The sequence below is a fragment of the Mastomys coucha genome, unplaced genomic scaffold (genome assembly GCF_008632895.1).
Source record: "Mastomys coucha isolate ucsf_1 unplaced genomic scaffold, UCSF_Mcou_1 pScaffold21, whole genome shotgun sequence".
NCBI classification, from domain to species: Eukaryota; Metazoa; Chordata; class Mammalia; order Rodentia; family Muridae; genus Mastomys; species Mastomys coucha.
Window position 1 is genome coordinate 13,607,353 of NW_022196904.1, and position 22,183 is coordinate 13,629,535.

Sequence of the window (22,183 nt, forward strand, 5' to 3'; positions counted from 1 at the left end):
TTTTTTTATTTTTGAGACGGGGGTTTCTCTGTGTAGCCCTGGCCGTCCGTTCACTCACTCTGCTATAGATCAGGCTAACCTCAAACTCAGAGACCTGCTTGCCTCTGCTTCCGGAGTACTATTATGTTTGCAACTGGGACCTGCAATTTCGGGTTGGTAGGGAGTAGGCTATGTGGATTCTTGGTTCTTACTCTGAGTAATTACATGCTGTTATGAAATTTTACTCAAACCATTTTTTTTAATTACACAACAGTTTCATACGTGCCTTGCCATTTTCTTTTCTTTTTTTTCTTTTTTTTTTCTTTTTTTCTTTTTTTTTTTGGTTTTTCGAGACAGGGTTTCTCTGTATAGCGCTGGCTGTCCTGGAATTCACTTTGTAGACCAGGCTGGCCTCAAACTCAGAAATCCGCCTGCCTCTGCCTCCTGAGTGCTGGGATTAAAGGCGTACGCCGCCACCACCACCGCTCGGCTGTGCCTTGCCATTTTCGATTCTCATTGCCTTCTTACTCCTGCTGAACTACCCTCTTCCCCCAAAACGCCCTCCTCCTTTGTGTCTTTGTACTTTTGTGACGCACTGGATTTATTACGATTGTGCCAGCAATGAGTGAAGAGTTAGGTACTAGACCAGTGCCTATGCGATTGAAGGACACCCTTCCTTCCAAGGAGTAACTGCCATGGGGTGGAGTCCAGTCACTTTAACTCTTTTTTTATTAAAGAAGTTGTTGGGCATGGGCTGCCAAGATACCTCAATAGGTAAAGGTTGTTGCTGCCAAGCCTCAGATTAATCCCCCAAACCCAAATGATGGAAAGAAAGAGCCAACATCTGCAACCAGTTTGTTCTCAACCTTCACAGGGTATGCTGTGGCATATATGCTTCCACACCGTTATGAAATATGTGGCAAGGGAGTATTTTTGGAGGGCCCAGCCAAGGTGTACCCCTGAGAAGTTACACCATAAAACAGATCTAGCATAAAAGTTTATTGGGGAAAGCAAGGATACTGTGGACTTGGTGAAGGGACAGAGGCAGACAAGTGGACATGAAGACAGGCAGACAGATGGTGAGCAGAGCCATGAGGGCAGAGGAGGGGGAATGTTGGCGGTGGAGAACAGAGAGAGCTGGGGTGACAGGTGGGTTCTTCTATCTACTGCAAACACCTGGCACATCTGGCTGCCGAAGGTCATGATGTAAGCACCTGCTGGGTCCCTGAGAGCAGGCCAGTGGAGTTGCCTGTATACCACACACATACTAAAAGGAAAAAAAAAAGTAGCTGGGTAGTACTGTTCATTTAACCCTACCCACCTACCTATTCAAGACGCACTGAGGCAGGAGGATGGCAAGTTCATGGGCCACCCTGGACAGCAGAATGAGTTCAGGGTAGAGAGACTGTCTCAAAATGAAAAACAAGGGTTGGGGAATGGCTCAGTGGGTGGTAAGAGAGCTTTCTGGGCAAAACAGTAAGGACCTGAATTTGAGTTCCCAAAACTTAACAAAAAAGGCTTGAGTACTTGGCCGAAGAGACGATTCAGCTGTTAAAAGCACTAGCAGCTCTTCCAGGACCACAGAGTGGCTCACAACTGTAACTTCAGCTCCTTGGAATCCACAGACCTGTGCATGCATGCACTCAAACACACATATAAATGAAAATAAAGAGTAAACTTTTTTTTAAAGTTCCAAACCTATTATATTAGTTTCTAGCATTTGAGTGCCAGCCAACTACCACTGCCTCCTTACTGTTCCCCAGGCCCCTGGAAAGTGGCGGTCATCCAAAAAGATCTACAAAGGGTTTTGTTTTTTTGTTTTCTGGTCATGCTAAGAGTGGAAAACAGCTCTGTGTAAGCAGGGCAAGGACTGTTAACACTAACCTACAGAACTAGCCACACCACACATTTAGTTTATCTTTCAAGAGAGGGTTTCTCTGTGGAACACTGGCTGTCCAGGAACTCACTCTGTAGACCAGGCTGTCCTCCAATTCACAGATCCACCACCCGCCTCTGCCTGGGATTAAAGACCTGAGCCAATACTGCGACCCCACCCCCACCCCCACCCCAGGCTCAGACTGGCCTGCTGCGCCATGCTGGAATTAAAATGAACCTCTGTTCTGGACTCCTAAAGGAAAAAAAAATAAAAGGAACGCATCAGGGAAGGAACGCATCACCCCAGGGTCACACAGCAGAACTCAGCTCATCCTTGGGCAGGGTATTAAGGTAATGGTCTGGCCTGAGTCACCGACTGCCTTCCCACCAGAGGGCGCCCAGGGCTTGCAGGCAAGGCATGCGTGGGCGGGAGGCTCTCCAGGCCAACGCACCGGGGTGTGGGGGCCCTGTGCACTCCCACACTAATCTCTCTTCCTCCAGGACCCAGTGGTCTTGGGCTACAGGCTCTGCTCTGGTGCATTCGGATTCGTGTCAGTGCCCTCTGGAAGGTGCTTTGGAGACTAAGGGCAAACTGTACACAAACTGGCACTGGCACTGGCCCTCATCCACGCCCAGAACTGGGTTCCCAGGCCCCATGGCGGAAGGCGGGAGGGAGGGGTGTCCCAAGGGTGGGGAGGGCCCTAAGTAACGTTTCTTCGGAAAATATGCAGGACTGGCCCCCAGCCCGAGACTGAGTCAGCGCAGAGTTGAGTCACAAGCTGCACCGCCCCTGTGAGCCAGAATGGCCCCCCAGGCACCTCTTCCTTAGGGTTCCCCGCCCCAAGATAGCCTAACAGCGGCACAAGCAGCAGCTTTGGCTTTATTGGCCCTGTAGGGGACACTCTTGGGTTTTCAGCCCCTTCTAGCTGTCCTCACCGCCCCCCCCCCATCTTTTTTGTCTCCCACCAGGGTCATGTACTAAGGTAGTGAAGACATAAAGTGTGTGAGAGGAGGAGCGGCTATAGCACTGAGAATTCCCAATCCCCCAGGATACCCATGAAAACCTAGCTTTGGTAAAGCATCCCCTATTCCCACCCCATGGTCTGTCTTTGATAGGGACTCTGCTTAAATATGACCTGAAGGTGGGCAGAAGGGCCAGATACTTTGGTTCCCAATCCCTCACCCTGGCTCCGGAGGATAGAAGCCGTCCTCGAAGGAGCCAGGAAGTTGCGGTTTTTCTATCTGCTGCATAATCTTTGTGAAGTGGATGTGGTCAGAATTTAGGATTTGTGGGTAGGAAAGTGAAAGAGAGGCCCATGAGAGGAACAAGGAAGCCAGGTGTCTGCTCTGAACCCCCAATGAACCTGACACCTGAAGACAAAATGGAGAAGGGAGTCTAAGCATGGCTGAGTAACAGTAGCTGCTTGCCTATATTAAAAAGGGGTCTTGCTGGTGTCAGTGTTTGTGTGACTATGTAGATGTCACACTCCTGAGAGTCGGTTCCACCGGGGCCCAGCATACAGTAAGTGCTCAATAAATAATCTGGATGGGGCTGTGGATGTATATAGCTCAGTTGACAGAGTGCTTGCCTAGCATGCAGGAGGCCCTGGGTTCATACCCCAGGACTGCATAAACCAGGCATGGTAATTCATGCCTGAAACTCCAGCCCTCAGGAAGTGGAGCCAGGAAGATGAAGAATTCAAGGTCATCCTCAGCTACATAAGAAGTTCAAGGGTAGCCTAGGTTATGTGAGACGAGACGCTTTCAAAAAAGAAAAGAAAAAAATAGGCCTTTATATGAATGATGGATGGATGTCTGTGTATGTTTCTGTGATAAGCCCCTGTGTATGTGAAGGTGTAGGTGTGAAGGACGGACAGAGAAGGTTTGTCACCCGCCCCCCCCCCGCCCGTCCTCTATAAGTGCTTTCACTGAATGTCTGGTATGGGAGAGAAGCTCCCCCCTCAAGTCCTTATAGCCAGGCAGGGTGGGCAGGCAGGGTGAGTGGGCCAGAGCAGGGGTCTGCGTGTAGCCAACTGGAGCTGGGGCGCTACAGCAGGGCAAAGTGGCAGGGTGAGCCAGCAGTTGCTGCCTTCTCACTCAGCAGAGCCCTTCTGTCGCCGCTTAGAAGGCGGCACCAGGCGGCGGGGTAGGTTGGTGGGTAGCCCATGGCCTTCGAGCTTAGCCTCAATGAGGTGGCTGGCCAGGGCAAACTCTTCATCATCCAGCATGCCATCTCGGTCAACATCGCTCAGCTTCCAGATTCGCCCCAGCACAGAGTTGGGTAGCTTTGTGCCCACCATCCAGGTTTTGGCCTTAGAGCCACTCAGCTTGCCATCAGCAGGCGCTAAGTTGTAGAAGATTTCATCGTATTTGGACTTGTCCTTGGTCACCACCCATTCAGCATCATCTTCTGAGCCCTCCTCTCCATCCTCCATTGCTTCATCAGGGCCCCGCTCCACAAAGGGGCCCATGCGGGTGCCCTCAAACGCACCGCCCTGCACTCCAGCCTCTACACTCTCCAGCTCCTCCTGCCGAAGCAGCGGCATAAGCTTGGCAATGTCATGGGTCAGCATGTCATCCAGCGCCTCCAGCAACTTCGGCTTTAACGAGTGGAACTTGGTGAAGTCATGTGCCATCAGCAGCTCCTGGTGGGAGGAATGGAAAAGTTCACAGGGTCGGGGGCTCGTTCACAAGGCCACGCCCTTCAGCTCCTCACTGGGGGGATTCTAGGCAGATACTCTATCCCTAATGAACCCAGTCTTGTTTTACGTTTTTTTGCCCTTTGAGCCAAGAGTCTCGTCTAATCCAAGCTACCCTCAAATCACTGTGTTAAGAGATGTTCTCGGCCGGGCGGTGGTGGTGCACGCCTTTAATCCCAGCACTTGGGAGGCAGAGGCAGGCAGATTTCTGAGTTCGAGGCCAGCCTGGTCTACAGAGTGAGTTCCAGGACAGCCACGGTTACACAAAGAAACCCTGTCTCAAAAAACCAAAAAAAAAAAAAAAAAAAAAAGTTCTCAAACTTCAGATTTTTTGCCTTCAATTTACCGATGTCATCACAAGCATGTATGTACCACCAGTTCTCTTTTGCTTATTTTAAACTCTTTGAGACACGGTCTTTATAAGGCGTGAATACTGGCCTCAGCTTTCCGAGTAGCTGGGTGTGCTAAATCACCGGAGAGCCTACCTGCCGACAGGAAAGGCTACACTTCTTAGCTTGCAGGACAGCCAGCTGGCCATATAATAAGTTCCAGCCAATTGTCTTTAAGCACAAGTTGCATTACCCAGTTTAATATGGTACCCACAAGCTGCATGTGCTTATGTAAAGCAGCTTAATCTATAATTCCATTTTGTTTTTTAATTTATTATATTTTTATGTTTGTGTATGTACTTGCACTAGTTCATGGGTACTGCATATATGTAGGAACCCACAGAGGCCTGAAGAAGGTATCACATCCCCTGAAACTCGAGTTACAGATAGTTGTGAGCCACCATATGAACCATTCATTCTGGAAACTGAGTCCAAATCCTCTGAAAGAGCATGCATGTTCTTAACCATTGAGCCAACTTTCCTGTCTCTTTTGTGTTTGCTAGCTATTGACAGGGCCTGACTATGCAGCTCATCTCAGGCTGGCCTAGAACTCTCTGTGTAGCCTAGACTAGCCTTGAACTTGTGATCATCTTGCCTTTGCACACCTCCCCAGCACTGGGATTAATAGGCAAAGGTCAACATAGCTGAGTGTAACTCAGCTTTAGTATGGTCAGTGGCTACCATATTGGGCATTACAACTTGGAACATTTCCGTTAAAGTAAAATGTAATGTTCTTAAAGAAAGACACTTTCTCCTTTCAAAGATAGGGTCCTATGTAGCCCGGGCTATCCTTGAACTCCTTCTGTAGATAATACTTCCTTGAGGTCTTGATCTTCCTGTCTCTACCCTCTAATTGCTTAAATTACAGGCATAAAGGACCTTGCCTAGTTCCTCTCTCTTCTTATATTAAAATATTTATTTTTATTGTATGAGTGTGAGTGCCTTGCCTGTGTCTATGCCTATGCACCACATATGTATCTGGTTCCTATGGAGGTCAGAAAAGGGCATTGGATCCCCTGGAACTGGAGTTATAGATGGTTGTGAACTTCAGTGTGGGTGTAAGGCTAGAAACCTAGGACCCTTACAAGGGTAGTAAGAGCTCTTAAGCTCTAAGACATTGCCCAGCCCCTCTCTCTCTTCTTGCTGTCTAGAATGCAAGCATGATGACTAGACTTCCTGTAGCCATTAATACCATGGTTATCGGCAAGCGTGGAAAAGAGAAAGACAGTAGGCTCCATAGTGGGCTTGCCTACTATGAAGAATAGTAAGTATATTCTAGGGACTTAATAAGGGGGGAAAGTAACTTCCATGTTAACTACTATTATAGGTTTTCTCTGCAGTCTGTGACCCTAACTCATAAAGCCAGGTTCCCTTGGATGAAAATGCCACCCAGCCCTGCAGCCTTCCAGGCTCCATTTTCAGAACCCCCCAGGAAACTCTCTCCTCAACGCCCTGCCTCCCGTCTGGAGGGGCCCGCACCTGCATCTTCTGACAGTCAGGAAAGTCTCCAGGGGAGATGTGGTGCTCTAGCTGGATCTTTGCAAAAATGACAGGCAGCTTGAGGATCAGCTGCTTCTTTTTGTTTTCCTTTCCAAACACCGAGGGCATCTCTTTCTTCAGGTAGCTGATGATGTAAGCGTGTACCTGTGGAAGGGCGTAGTAAAGTCACCAGGAGGAGGCTGGGAGTGGGCAGGGCCTGGGGATCTGCATTCCGCTCTCTCTAACCCAGCCTGGCCCTGAACACCTGGTCCTCCTTCCTCCACCTCCTGAGTTCCGGGATGACAAGCGTGCACCCCTGTGCACACCTTTCCTCCTGGGATTGTCAGAGAAGGACACACTACGTACGCCAAGCTGGATTCAAACTTGCAACCATCCTTCTACCTCAGCCTCTTCAGTGCTGAGATTGTAGCTTTAAGCCGCCATGTCTGACTGGAACCTCTCTTTCTGTTACACGCAGGTAAATTCCACTGTCTCATCTAGTGGAATTCAACCTAAGCTCCCCACTCTGCTGAGCCATCTCAGCTCCTCCCAGCCTTAAGCTCCTGCAAGCTGGCCACACCCACATACCAGCCCAGAGCTGGGACTTGCCTATCTCCTGTTCACATTCCTACCCAGCTCCAAGGCCTGATGCTCTCTCCAAGGTTCTTGGGCTCAGCCCAGAGCAAGTTGCCCTTAGCTGTGCCTAGCTCTGGAAAACGATGTCCAAACTCCACCCATCCCATGGAAGAGACTGGACACTTTAGTTTCTTAAGAATCCTTAAGTATGGGCCGGAGAGATGGGCTCGGTGGCTAAGAGCACTGATTGCTCTGCCGAAGGTCTTGAGTTCAATTCCCAGCAACCACATGGTGGCTCACAACCATCCATAATGAGATCCGATGCCCTCTTCTAGGGTGTCTGAAGACAGCTACAGTTTACTTACATATAATAAATAAATAAATCTTAAAAAAAAAAAAAAAGAATCCTTAAGTAGTTCAGTTGGACTTAAACTAGCAATCCTCCTGCCTCAACCTCCTGAATGCTGAGGTTAGAAAGACTTCAGTTTGTTGTTTGCCTTTAAAAACTTTTACATGTGTATGGGTGTTTTGTCTTCAGGTCTGAGCACCATGTGTGTGCAGTGTCCACAGTTGCCAGAAGAGGCTATCAGATCCTCTGGGACTAGAGTTAGAGCTGATTGTAAGCAGTCATGTGGGTGCTGGGAACCAAAGCTGGATCCTCTAGAAAAGCAGCCAGTGCTCTAAACTGTTGAACATCTCTCCAGCTACCCCGTCAATGATTCTTAAGAGCCCCACTCCCCTCCCTGACTGGCTCCCACAGTTGCACCCACAGCCTCTCCCTTGTCTTTCTTCTTCATACACTGCTCACCAGCATTTCTCAACCACCGGTACACCAACGTTTTCCCCTCCCCCAGGGCTTTTGCCTATGACCACGCTCTCTGCCTGGAGCTCTATCCCAGTCTTCCTACTGAGTTTGTCCATGAAAACCAAGTGCCGGTGTCATTGCTGTCTGATCATCTCTGGCCTGTCTTCACAGTTGGGCTGGAGTCATCATTATTTTATCTAACCACTCCATTTCCCTCCATCAAACTACAAGCTCTGCCAGGCCTGGCCTTGTCTGTTTCCTCTGTCTCCAGTCCTGGGACAATATGCACAGTGTCACTCAGGAAATCATTGTGGGATAAACCACTGAACTTGAGAACCTTTGAACCACATTCTCATAAGTTATTCAAAAATAATCGAGGGTGGCAGAATAATGAACCGCAGGCATGTCTGCTGTTTACAGCCAGCTCCACCATTGAAAATGCATGTTCAGATGGAGAAAAAATAAGGCCGTGGGTATGGATGGGCAGGGGTGAGGACACTCGTCCCCAATCCTGAGTTGGGTCACTGGGACCCACATGTGGAAGGAGGGAACTCACACAAGTTGTCCTCTGGCCTTAATAGATAGAATGTGGCATGTGAATGCATGCACAGCACATATGTCATGCTCACACAAAATAAAATAAACCAATCAAAAACATCCAACAGTGATTTTAAAAAATTAAATTCTTCCCAGATCTTGTCTACAAGCATACAGTATTCTGAAATCACCCCTTCTGGTGGTTTATACTTCCACCAACGGGCAGAGCCAGAACAATCATCCATGCCTTGGCTTGTGCAGACATGAAACTGAAGCCCTGAAGTGGGTTACAGAGGACCCTTAACAAGCAGCTTTTTGGCCTTAATGGCCTTGAGCCACCAAAGGAGAGCATTTTGACGGGAAGTTAAAGCCATGTGCGCTGCTATTGGTGACCGGACCAAGTGTGTCTGGGTCATTTGTGTGGGAGGGTGTGCCCACGAAGTGGGATGGCAACATGAAATTTGGTCCGGGCCAACCCTGAAGACTGAGGCACAGAGGCACTGGGATGAGTTTGCAGGACTAGAGGAAAGCATGGCCCTACAAGTCAGAGAGGCCAATCAGGGTAGGGGTGTGGCCAGGATGAAAGTCACAGCTGGCTACCCGGAGTCCTTGGAGAAAGTCAGTAAGGAAGAGCAGAGTTTGCCGGGAAAGCAATGAGGAGAGGGTCAGAAAATGGCTGGCCAACGGGGAGGGTTAGGGTTTGAGATCGTGGGCCACTTGGGAAGGACAGGACCTGCCAGAGCAGGCTAAGGAGGAAGGTTGTGTGGGGATGTGGCCAGTGAGAACGCGCCATTAGGGGAGGAGGTGTGGCCTGCTAGAGTGAGTTAACGGGGAAGCTTCAGACTGAGAGAATGGGCTAACGAGGACCTCGGCCTGAGGATGGCCAAGGACCCGCAATGGGAGAGGCGTGGCTTGTTATTCAAGGGGCGTGGCCTTCCACGGTAGCCCAAATGGGAGGACAGAGTCGGCCAGGACCGCGGTTGGGGCGGTCCTGCTGTGGCTCCCATAGCAGAAAGAGGCAGGCAGGAGCGCTGATGGCTTTTCCAGAGAGGAAGCATGGGAAGGTGGCAGGAAGAGATAAGGGGGTGGCGTGGGCAGGGCCGGGGCGCGGGTCGGACACCGGGGTTTGTCCTGAGTTTCCGGAGCCACCTCCCTGCTGGCTGGGGCGCCAGGTGTCCGGCCCCGCTCCCTTGGTCCTGGTGCCACGGGCCCCAGCTTTGGCCTCTGCTTCACAAGAGTGTCCTGCAGCAGAGAGTGAGGGTGGGCCAGGGGGTACTGAGAAAGAGAGAGGGAGAGGTGGGAAGAGAGAAGACTAGGAAAAGCGCATGAGCAGGAGGAAGGAATTGGGAAAGGGAGATGTCGATGGGGACTCCGTGACTGAAGGGTGGCTCTGGCCGCCTGGGGCAGTCGCCTTGGGCACCTGGTGCTCCCTTAGAGGATTCCTGCGGTGGGGTTAGAGGTGGTGAGTCACTCCTCTCCAGCTCCTTAAGCCACACCTCGGACGCTTCTACCACCTAGAACTTCTTGGCCTCTTCTCCTGCCCAGCTTCCTGCTCCACCTCCTTGGCAGCGTCCCTTGTGAATGTTCATTTCTGCTCTGAAAGCAAAGCCCTTGCCCCCCTCTTCCTCTCTGGGGCCCAGCCCGAGGCAGACTATGTCCTCCATCCCCACAGACTCTTCCTAGACATGAACCCTCTCTCCAGAAGGAAGCTTGAGTGCAATCCTGTCATCCTGCTCTGAAACTTCCTGTGTCTCCCTGGTACCCTGAAAACAAAGCTTAAGATCCTTGATGTAGTCCATAGGATCGGCAGTGTTCTGACTCCCACCACCTCCTCAGTCTCACTGCGTATCCCCTCAGACACCCTCTCCTCTACGAAGCCTTTCTGATTCCACCCGGCCCCGAGACTGGACCTTTCTTGGCTATCACAGCTACGGGATAGATCTGTCTGTCTTCTCCAGCAAAGACTGAGTCCTGAAACTGCCCTGGGGCATTCAGACGCGTTGCCCCATTGGGCAGGGCAAGAACAGCCTCGGCCATTGCTGCATCCCAGCAGAGGGCTAGGCACAGAAGTGGCTTTGTTCAAGCTGAAGCTCCCCAGAGTGTCATTCATTCCATAAATATTTACAGAGCAATTCAGCCCCAGGCGCTGGAGACACTCACTGAAGGAATTCTAACATGCCAGGTATCTGAGTACTTGAGTATGGAGTTGAAGAGGCAGAAAACAGGGGCCCCCCTGACAGGCTCACATGAGATGACAACATGGGGGCAGGGGCGGGGGGGAGGTCACAATAGGGTTAGGGGTAAATCTGGACCAGATACGCTCATTAAAGGAGTGGCGCCTTCCTGAGAAGGTGACATTTGAACGAGCCGTGTGCAAAGTCAAGGGGAAGAGACTACCCAGAAGAGCAAGCCATTGACTGTAAAGGCCCTGAGGTAGGACTGAGGCCAGCGTGAAATGCAGTGGCTGATGGGAAGGGAGTGAGAGGAGAGGAGGTAGGGAATGGAGTGAGCTGCTGTGTTGATTTGAATCAGAACTGACTCTCCTAGATTCATGTATTTGAATACTTGGTCCCCAGTTTATGGAACTATTTGGGAAGGATTTAGAGGCACAGCCTTGTTGGAGTAGGTATGTCATTGGGGATAGGCTTTGAGGTTTAAAAAGACCACACCATTCCCAGTTAACACTCTCCTGCTCTATCTTGCTTGTGTTGTCTTAAGCGTCCAGCTGTTGCCCCTGCACCATGCATGCATGCCTGCTGCAGGGCTCCCCATCCCAACGGTCACGGACTCTAATGCTCTGGAACCACGAGCACCAGTAATGCTTTCTTTTATAAGTTGTCATGGTCATGGTGTGTCTCCACAGCTATAGAAAAATAAGACAGCCACCAAGGGGACTCAGCTTTTGTTCAGTGGGATAGGTGAGTGGGGAGGCCAATGCTACAATGGAGACAAAGAAAACATGCAAATTCAGAGCAATGGTGGAAGACGGACCCTCTGCATAGGACTCCCTCCCTCAGTCCAATCCAAGCAGGAGAATTAACTGATCTGGGACCTAGGCGATGCCTACCTAACTGCACAAGCAGAATAGAAAGAGAAAAGATAAATCTATCCAACCTCTTCAAGCCTTCCAACTTAAGGCTGGCTACTATCATCAATCCTCCAAAGACTCGCAAAGTCCTCCCCAATTCCTCCCCCAAGTCCTCCTCGGTTTCCTTCAGTGCTCATACAGCCTCCCGACTTCCTCCCTCATCTCCTGATCTCCCTTTCAATCCTCCCTCAATATCCCCGGGTCCTCCCGTGGACCCGATATGCTCACCCGCACCAGCCGTGCCCGCTTCACTAGGTCGTTGAGCTTGCGCAGTGCAGCGTGGCGCGGTAGGCCTTGGATGTCCCGGAAGAGGTCCTGTTCCTCCAGCTCGAAGAGACGCCGGTTGTCCGGCACAAGGAGCGGCTGGGACCAGAAGGAACCAATGTAGACGCGAAGGACCTCAGGTGTGCCCACCACCTTGCCCAGCGCCCACATGAGCGCTCCGTAGACACGCATCAGCTGCTGTGTCTCCACCATGTCTGCCTTGTTGAGTACCACGCGGATCTTGTCCTCGTGGCCACGCAAGGCACCAATGGCCTCTGAGAATTCATCGGAAATCTCCAGCTTGTGGGCATCAAAGAGCAAAATGATGAGGTCCACGCGCTCAGCAAACCAGCGCAGGACAGCTGGGAAGTCGTAGCCTGGAGCAAGCAGAGACAGGGACACAAGGAACAGTTCTTTTGAGCTGATACTGGATGGTACAGATGCTTAGAATGTTTTTTGTTTTGTTTTGTTTCTTTTTTTTTTTTTTTTTTTTTTTTTTTTTTTTGATTTTTCAAGAGAGGGTTTTTCTGTGTAGCTGTCCTGGAACTCACTCTGTAGACCAGGCTGGCCTCGAATTCAGAAACCCACCTGCCTCTGCCTCCCAAGTGCTGGGATTAAAGGCGTGCGCCACCACTGCCCAGCTGTTTTGTTTTGTTTCAAGACAGGGCTTCTCTGTGTGGCCCTGGCTGTCCCGGAACTCACTCTGTAAACCAGGCTGGCCTCAAATTCAGAGATCTACCTGAAGCAGAGGCATCTGCTTCCCAAGTGCTGGGATTAAAGGCACGCACCACCAGTGCCCAGCTGCTCACATTGTTAACGATGTAATTCCTGTGCATGCCAAATAGTCCGGAGCCTCCACGAGTGTCGAATAACTGCCACTTCTCAGCACCCAGCTTTTGACCAGACCCTCAAGCCTTCTGGCTTCCTGGGATGAGGCAACCAAGTCCTCACCCCTTTTCACTGCCTCACCCTCTACCCCTCTACCCTCCTGGTTCCTACATCGTTGGCTTTTTCATTCATTCCCTAGGCAGATGTTAGGGATCTGTTTTAACACGGATGTATTTATGGGCAGTTAAAATCCTGAAGCATGGGGCCTGTGAGGTGGTTCAGAGCGGACGACGTGCAGTTGTCCTCTGACCTCCTCTCATATGCTGTGGCATGTACCTACCTATAGCCACACAAGAAAGAAAATGTAGTAAAAAAATACTTTTTGATGCTAAAGTTGGGGGCTCAGCAGTTCGGAGAACACACTGCAACCTCAGAAGTCCCCAGTTTAGTTGGTGCCCAGCACCCATAGCAGGTAGCTTACCACCTCCTGTAACTGCAGTGCCAGGGGATCCAGCGTTCTCTTCTGGCCTCTTAGACACCTCCATTCATGTGTACATTTACACTAGTACATATATGCGTACTGATTTTATATACATTTTAAATTTTTGTCACTTGTGTGTGTATGTGTGTGAATGTCTGTGTGTGGGTTTGTGTGTACAGGTGCCTCCAGAGGCCAGAGTGCGTCATACAGACTGCCTGCAGCAAGAATTTTGGGTGGCTGTGTTACCTGACATGGGTGTCTGGGAAATGAATTTGGGTCTTCTGCAAGAGCAGCAAGTGCTCCTAAACACAGAGCCAGCCCTCCAACACACACATACTTTTCAAGATTCCTCAAGTGGCTAGAGATGGCGGTGCGTGCCTTTAATTCCAGCACACAGGAGGCAGAGTCAGGTGGAGCTCTTTTGAATTTGAGGCCAGCCTGGTCTATAGAGTGAGTTCCTGAACACCCAGAGCTATATATTAGACCTTGTCTCAAAGAAAAATCCTAAAATGATCTCAAAGACACTCCCAGTACTTATGAGTCTCCTCCCAGCACTTGCCACACCCCTGACAAGGGCCCTTCCTGGGACTTGGTGGATGTGCCAGCAACTGAGTGGCAAGAGGTCAAGATGCTAGGACAATTTTCTTGTGTGTGTGTCTAGGCATCTGTGTATGCCTCTGTGTGTTTGTGTATATGTCTGTGAGCATGTCTGTGTCTGTATGTATGCATATGGACCTGTGTGTGTCTTTGTATCTGTGTGTATATGTGTCTGTGTATGTCTGTGTCTGTATGTATGCATATGGACCTGTGTGTGTCTTTGTATCTGTGCGTGTCTGTGTATGTCTATGTGTGTCTGTGTGTGTCTATGTCTGTATGTATGCTTATGAACCTGTGTGTGTCTTTGTATCTGTGTGTATCTCTGTGTGTCTGTCTCTGTGTGTGAGGGGATGTTGCACACATGAGTGCAGGTACCCATGGAAGACACAGATGTCAGATCTCTTGGAGGTAAAGTTACAAGTGGTTGTGAGCAGCCCAGTGTGGGTGCTAGGAACTGAGCTTAGTTCCTCTACAAGAGCAGCATATACATTCGATGATTTGTGTGCATCCAGTCTCTCATTCATTCATTCTCTAATTCATGCCCTTCAGTACTTCTCACCTTTACTCATTCACTTATGCGTTCACTGATAAGCAAAGAGAGCTGAGAGTGTAAGACCTACTCCTGACCTGCCAATCAAGAATCACTGCCCTGCCCCCCATTTACTGTGTGATATTAGGCAAACAGCTTAACCTTTCTGAACATGCATATTCCCTAAAATTAAAAAAAAAAAAAAAAAAAAAAAAAAAAAAAAAAAAAAAAAAAAAAAAGCCAGGCCAGGGCATGGTTGAACACACCAGTACTTAGATAGAGGCAGGCAGATCTTGGCGAGTTCAAGGCCAGAGTTCTAAGACATCTATGACTACACAGAGAAACCTCAAAAAAAAAAATAATAATAACCATACATAAAAACAGGGCTTATCTCTAGGAAAAACTGAAGATGGTGTGTGCCATCGTGCCAGCAGAAGGGGAGGTGAGGTGATGGCAACTCTGTCCTTAGAGTCTGGGGACAAATTCATCTTCAGAGGATGAGAGGCTCCTGGAAGCTGTGGAGAGTTCCCTAGAGTCCCACAATCTGGCCTAAGTGTGGACCTAAAAGGACTTCCTGGAGGAGAGATTATAGAGCCAGCAAATGACAGGATAAGGGACCATCACTGATGTCCTGACTTGAGCTCAGAGGTAGAACAGACTCACTCATCCCACAAACACAATTATAGGCAGGCAATTTATGACTCCATTCTCCAGCTGAGGAAACAGACACAGAAGCCATGAACACAAGGGGCAACAGAGTAGGAGTCCCTTCAGTAGCTGTAGCTGCTAATCCACAGCCCGTCCCGTCCCGCAAAAGGCTCGGGGCGTGGGGGGGGGCGGGGGGGAGCAGCCTGGTCCTTGCTGGTGGGAGGGGAAGGGGCAAGGACTGGTGTTCTAGGGAAGGAAGGGCCAGGTCACTGTAGGGGCAGCAGCTGGGCCTCTCCTCCCCCACTAGCATCTACATACACCCTGGCCTGGATTTGGAAAGTGTGTCTCATGGGGTTGAGAGAGAGACAGGGAGGGATGGAGAAAGAGAGGGGAGAGGGGGGGCAGGGAGGTTGAGTCAGCATGGGAATGGAGACGTGGCAGAGAGGCGCGATGTTCACCCAAGAAAAACAGTCCTTGCCCATCACCTAGGCACCCATTTGCTTCATGCAGCTAATTTAACCCTTCTCTGAAATCCCTACAGCCTTTTTCCCCATTCTCAGGAAGGAAACTGAGGCACAGAAACACAAGGTGGCTTGCATAAGTTATAGTTTCAAAGAACAAAGCCTGGGGTACTGGTGCATGCCTGTCATCTCAGTGCAAGAGCAGCCGAGGGAGGAGGATTGCCACCAGTTGGGGGCCAATCTGGAACACATTGTGAGTTCTAGACCAGACTGAACTACAGGACAAGAGTCTGTGTCAAAAGCAAGGAAATGAAAAAAATTATCAGAGTCCAGACTGGAAGTGTGCCAGCGAGACGCCCCAGGCCACAGTCACACCAGGGCAAGCTGCCCCAGGCAGGCACACCTCTGCCAATGCACACCCAGCATCAAACAGCTGGATACATCAGAGCCTCCTGAAGCCAGACCCAGGCTGTCAGAGTCTGGGACCTGCACAGATATGGAACCTATATACCATCACAAACAGAGAAATGAGTGCGCTCTCCAGCACAGAGGCCCGTCTGAACACACACTGTTGCAGTTGTTACCATAATGTCCAGGCTGGTCTCCAACTTCCCCAGCACTAGAATGTGTACTGCCACATGAGTGAGTTCTCTCTGGCAATTTTATACTTTTCAAGAGGCACAGTTTAACCCACACAGACAAATACAGATTCAGACATGCACGTGCATGCACATGTGCACACACATTTCATAAGTGTATAGTCATATAATTCAATGATTGGAGCCCCTGCCTAGAATCCCCCAGTGAGGGGCTGGGGGCGTGGCATGCTTGTCTACTGTGTTCAAGGCACCAACACTGCAATAAAACAGCTTCACAGGATCCCTCTATGTCCCCCTGTCCTACACCTTCTCTGCAGATCACATAAAATCACCACCAGTCACAATTAGAAGTACAAAGCACACGTAGCTGGCAACTCACACACTTCCATCAATTCACACAACTCCAGAGTCATGGCTTCCATATCATGCCTGTCAGCACACAACACCACAGAGACAACCCACACCTATCACACACTACTTTCCCCAGGATTTCCCCCGTTCTCACCACCCCCACAAGTCCCCCTGGACAGACAGTCTCCACCTCTTATGCCTCCAGGGCCAGAGGAAGGGGATCCCCATCCCCACCCTTCTTCATCTCCTGCGGAAGGGGGGGGGGCCCTTGGGCTCCCTCCATCATTTAGGCCCAACCCAAGGGCTAAGCACACCAGGAATTCCTCCCCATGCTCCCCCCACCTCCAGCTGGCAGAGCACTGTGACTGTTTCTGCAGCTGCCTCCAGTGTTTCTCCCTCGGGGCTGCTCTGTTGGATAGTGGCCAGGGTCACTGGCACTTTTGGAGCCAAAGCCCTGCCCCGGCCCTGCCTCCCGCCTGGCCTTGGGTCCCCTCTGCCCCACACTGTTGCCTCCTTTGCCCTAATTCCCTGGCAGAGACCTAGAGATGAGGGTGGTGGCAGGAATGGACGGAGGGGCTGTGGACCCAGATATTGGAATGGGGGAGGTGTGGGAGAGAGGACAGAGACTGGGATAGGAGTGGGACTAAGAGGGTGGGCAGAGTGGGTGGGGACATGCTCACTGGAGGCTCTGCTGGAATTTACTCCCCGCTGCTCCCCCTGCACAGCTGTTTATAAATTCCAGGCCAGGTCTTGGCCCCCACCCAGATTCTCCCTCTCAGCTTCATCTGTGGCCCAACCTCTGAGCCAAGAGCTCAGAGGGACAAGCATGGGGCCCAGGGCCTCCCTGCCGGACACTGTCTCTTCCTGGACTCTCTGAGTATCTCCTGCCCCCTACCCTCAGTTTCTGTCCCTCTTCTTTCCCTTTCCATCCTCCTGGCCTGCCCAGACATGTGGCAGCAGCCTGTTCACATGTGTTCACCCGAGTCTCTCCTCCCCACCACCAGCCCCACGGAAGGAATGCCTGTCTTCTGTAGTTCCAGTTGCCTGCAGAGGGACAATCAAAGGAGATCCCAGTCTCCTCTACTAGATCTAAAGGTGCAGGTTCAACCCACCTCGTATACACAAGGAAGTCCAGGCCCCAGCCTCCTCCCTCAGACCTGTGTCTACAGACACCAGCCTCTTCCCCAAGACACAGGGTGGGGGGGGGCAGCCTCCTCCCTCAGTCTGGGTTGCCTCCTCACTCACCCCGGCTCACTCTCTGTTTTGCACCTGATAGGATGCCAGGCGTGTCGATGATGCTGATGCTCTCCAGGACCTGGTTGGGGAGTTGGGCGCACATAAACCTGGGGTGCGGGGAGACAGAAGGTCCGGGGTCAACACAAAGGAGGGCAAAGGGAGATGTGAAGAAAGGACACTAAACGGTATCATAAAGAAAGGTAGGTGCAGAGGACAGAAGTCCAGGAAAGAAGGAAGTCCAGAGGCATCATGGGTTCTATATAAAACTATCTGTGTCTAGGGATATCCCAAGTCACCACTGTTGTTACCTTCATTTTCCAGATGAACATAAGAGGCACAGAGAAGTTAAATCACTTGACCAAGGCTGCCCAGCTTTCAGCGGCAGAGGCACAATTGGAACCCAGGCCCCAAGAGGGGAGGGAGCAGACGCAGGAAGGGAAAGAAGTAGGCAGAAAGAAGAGAATCGGAGCTGAGAAGGACAGAAGTATTCTGAGACTAATGTCCCTCGCCCCCCTCCCGGCTGGCAGTTTCCACACCTGTTGAGGAAAGTGTTTCCAAAAGGGTTGAGTTTGCGGAAGGGCTTCTCTGGGTCCACAACGAGAGCATTTCCAGGCACGGTGCCCTCTGTCTCGCCGTGCATGACAGCCACGAAGCAGTCGGTGGTGGGCTCGGGACCCACGCGGGAGCCAGGGACCTCCTGCTCTAGAAGGTACTGGATGAAGCTGGTTTTGCCGGTGCTATACTGGCCGGCCACCAGCACCATGGGTTTGCCATCAAAGTCAGCATCTTCGAGGGCCGGTGAATGAAAAGACCCAAAACGGTAGTGTTCCTCCAGGGGGAGAAGCTTCGTGCGATACAGCTCCTTGAGGGACGAGGTCACAGTGCGGATGGCCTCAGGTCGCTGGCCCCGAGCCCCGCCCTTCTTCAGCCAGCTGAACATAGTGACTTCCGATGCCCACTGGGTCACCCAAGGAGACTACAAGGGTGGAGAGCTCACCTGCCAGAAGAGGGGGGGACACAACGGAAGACTGCTAGAGAACAGAGCTATGGATATAGGGAGGAGCCAGACGACCCAGTGATAGGAAGAGGGAGGGGGAGGGGCTAGCATGAGGCTGACCATGGCTGGGTTCAAGAAGAGGAAGTGCTTTGAAAACTAAAAGGGAGACTATAGCAAAGGAAGGAAATGCTGGGGAAGAAATGCATCCCTGAGCTGGATATGGGTGAGTAGATCTGTAATCCTGGGAAGCTGAGGCAGGAAGACCAGAAGTTCACAGCTGGACTGGGCAACATGTAAGACCCTATCTCAAAAGATCCACATCCAAAGAAACTCATCCCCAAATCCATGCATCATTACATCACATGCCCATCATTAAACATAATCTTCACTGAAACGGCTCGCTCGCTGCAGGAGCTATCATCCAAGACAAGAGCCATAAAGTCCAGTTTGCCTCCCAACCAGAGCCCACAACTGAGGGCCTGGGCACCCAACTGTTAGTGATACCTGCAGAATTCCAGGCATCCAGAGGGTGTATGGGACACTGACCACAGGGTCAGCAAAGCTCTGGGGAAAGCTCACGCAAGACAAAGTTTTATGCAGAGGATGGCATGTACAAAAGCCCAAGGGTGGGACAGGCTTTTGGGGGCTGAGAGATGAGAATTGTCTGGTGGGGATGCAGAGCCTGAGGGATGAGAGGGAAACAAGGCTGTAGAGGCTAGGTGCACCCAGGCCAGGAGGAATGCTTTCATTGGAAAGAAGCATGAAAACTATAAGCCAGACACTGTGCCAGCTCATGTGTGGTGCTAGAACAGAACCCGGGATCTTGAGCACACTAGACAAGCACAGTAGAGCTAAGCCATGGTTGAGCCCCTCAGTAGGGGGATTCTAGGCAGGGGCTCTTATCATTGAGCCATACTCAGCCCTGTGCTAGCTCCCTTAATTTTCATGACTTCATCTGGTGGCTCTATCATTACCCCCATATTAAGTCTTTTCTTTCTGATACCATGTCTTGTGTATCCCACGATGCACTTGAACAGAAGATAATCCTGAACTGATCTTCTTGTCTCTACCTCCCTAGACCTGAGATTATAGATATGCACTGGCATGCCTACTCTTATCTGGAGTTGGGGGCTAGAACCTAAGGCTTCAAGCATGCTAGGCAAGCACTCTACAAACCCAACTACTTCCTCAACCTTACCCACACTGTTTTATGGAGGAAACTGAGCCCCAGAAAGACATCAGTAGCTCGCACAGGATCACCAAGCTGGAAAACACTCCAGCTGGGCTCCCATCTTAGGTCTCAAAAGCTTAGTTAGGGAAAAAGTTGTCAGCAATCTTGTAGTAGTGAGTACTCCCAAAGCCAGACTGTGCTCTCTGTAGCCCCTCAACACCCTCATGACCCTGTGGAGTCTAGGCTGATGCATCTCCTGGCTGATAGTAATAGTCTCTCCCCTCGCTCCATAGGCAGATGATTATTTTAATGACTTTGAAGAGTCAGCTTTTGGTCAAATCAGAGTCTCTAACTGTCATTCCTCACAGAAAGAATGGAGGGCTCCCTAGAGGAACAGCTGTCCGGGGGCTGGGGCTGGGGCTGGGGCTGGGGCTGGGGCTTGGGGGTTGGGAAAAAACAAGCCAGTCTGGGTCAGCTCAAAGGCCACCCAGCACTCAGTCTGAAATGACTCTCCTTAGCCAAAGATGAGACAATTTTTCCTTTTTGTTCTTTCATTAAAAATATTTTATGTCTCTTTTCTAGGTATGTATGTCTGGCCATGTTCATGGCCCCTTGGGGGCCAGAGAAGAGTTTTGGATTCCCCTGGACTGAAGTAACAGTGGTTGTGAGCTACCATGGAGGGCAGAGTGCATATCTGTAAGCTCAGCACTAGGCAGGTAGACACAAGATTAGAAGTTCGAGGTCATCCTTTACCTCTACCTCTGGAAGAGCAGCCAGTGCTGAGTCTCAGCCGACTCTCCACTACCACCACCAGACCCCACCTCCAACACCCCCTTCCCGGACACTCTGACTATGTAACTCTGGCTGGCCTGGAACTATGTAGCCCAGATTAGCCTTAGACTGAGGTCTCCTCTCCTCTGCTTCCTACATCTTGGGATTCAAGGAGTGTGCCACCATATCTGGCTCAAAGATGGGACAATCTAAACATCAAAACAAACAAAACCCCAAACCCTGCAAATTAAGATATAAAATCACTGTGACTCAAAGGAAGAAGGAAGAGTGGAAAGAAAATGGATTGGAGAAAAGAAAGGGTGGGAGAACAGACGGAAGGACCTGTGACATAGATGAAGAGAGGGAACCCTGGAAGTGTCCCAGGCAGGGAGGCAGCTGAGGGACATCTCAAAAAGGAGTGGCTGAAGAGTCACTTCAAGAAGCAGGAGAAGAGTGGCAAGACGGACCAAGGGGAACAGAGATGGGTGTGGAGGGTAGAAGTCCACTTCAAGGAGAGTCTTCAAAGATGAAGGCTGGGTAGGGACCAGAGAAGTGGGGGCGGGGTAGGGAGGCTACGAGAGACCTGAGTACTAAAGAGAGGCTGGGGAGATCTGAGGAGGTTGCGGGAAGTCACAGAGATTTGAGGAGGGGTGGGGGTACTCCTGGAGGAAGAGTGTGGGAATTGGGAGCGACTGGGAAAGAGAGGGCACAGACTGTTAAGAGAGGGGAGCGAGGGTGAGAGGTGGGATTTGAGGAGCACTCACCAGGGATCTGGGGAGCGCAGAGCAAGCAGCCCGAGCCCTGTCCTGTCCGCTGTTGAGTGAGACGGGTGGGGCTGCGCGCGCGAGGAGCGGCGAGCAGGGCGGGCCCGAGCCCCCTGTCCCAGCCTTAGCCAGTCTCGCGCGCCCCCTGGCGGTTATTGTGAAGACGCGCACAGGTTCGAGCGTGCAATCCTTGGTTCAATGTGAGCCCCATCCTCCAGCTTTTGGCTCCCTCTCTTTGCAAATAAGTTGACAGAGGCTGCAGCAGGCCTACCAATAACTTATCTGACCATAGTGGTGCATGCAAATTTGAAACCAGCCTGGACTACCTGTTTCAAATATAACTGTAACAACAGTAATTTTAAAAATCTAAGCGCAGGGGCTGAAGAGTTAGATGGTCAGCGCTTAAGAATACTGAATGCTCTTTCAGAGGACTTGGATTCAGTTCTCAGCACCTACATGGCAGCTCACAACTATCTGTAACTCCAAGACCTGACACCTTCACACACACATACATGTGCAAAGAAGGCAAAACACCAATGCATATAAATAAAAGTAAATTATTAAAATGTAAGTGCATGGGCCCAGTGTGATTGTACAAGCCTTTAATCCCAGCATTTGGGAGGCAGAGGCAGGTGAATCTCTATGAGTTTAAAGCCAACCTGATCTTCATAGCAAATTCCAGACCAGCCAAAGCTATGTAGTAGAGATGCTGTGTCACTACTATAAAAACAACCAACCAACCACCCCCACCACCACCAAAAACAAGGGGACAAAACCTCAAGGCCATGGGGCTAGGGATGTGGCTTAGTTGGTAGAGTGCCCATCTAGGATACATGAAGCCTGGGTTCTATCCCCAGCACAGAATATACCCAGCATGGTGGTGCAGGCATGTACCCTTAGCATCAGTTCATAGATACATCACACGTTGTGATAGTTTGAATAAAAATGGCCTCCATAGGCTCATAGGGACTGGTATTATTAGGAGGTGTGTTTCGCTGGAGTAGGTATAGCCTTTTTGGAGGAAATGTGCAGGGAGTGTCAGGGGGGACATTGGAGTGT

General features: G+C 50.7%; 1 protein-coding gene across 1 annotated transcript; it reads right to left on the minus strand.

Moving 5' to 3' along the window:
* Window positions 1–690: 690 nt before the first annotated feature.
* Ehd2 (EH domain containing 2) lies at window positions 691–21,233 on the minus strand. Its single transcript, XM_031385396.1, has 6 exons — window positions 21,125–21,233; window positions 17,958–18,418; window positions 17,431–17,528; window positions 11,656–12,068; window positions 6,422–6,586; window positions 691–4,499 (listed from the first exon to the last, which is right to left on the minus strand). Exons 2-6 carry the CDS (start codon window positions 18,359–18,361, stop codon window positions 3,948–3,950), a joined length of 1,632 nt encoding a protein of 543 aa, XP_031241256.1. The 5' UTR covers window positions 18,362–18,418; window positions 21,125–21,233; the 3' UTR covers window positions 691–3,947.
* Window positions 21,234–22,183: the final 950 nt, after the last annotated feature.

Excerpts from the sequence above, each read along its gene's own strand:
- Ehd2 (XM_031385396.1), bottom strand. The coding sequence starts at position 18,361 with ATGTTCAGCTGGCTGAAGAAGGGCGGGGCTCGGGGCCAGCGACCTGAG. Across the intron at positions 12,069-17,430 it reads AAAACAGAGAGTGAGCCGGG|GCTACGACTTCCCAGCTGTC; the intron begins GTGAGTGAGGAG and ends TGCTTGCTCCAG. Across the intron at positions 6,587-11,655 it reads AGCGGGCACGGCTGGTGCGG|GTACACGCTTACATCATCAG; the intron begins GTGAGCATATCG and ends GCCCTTCCACAG.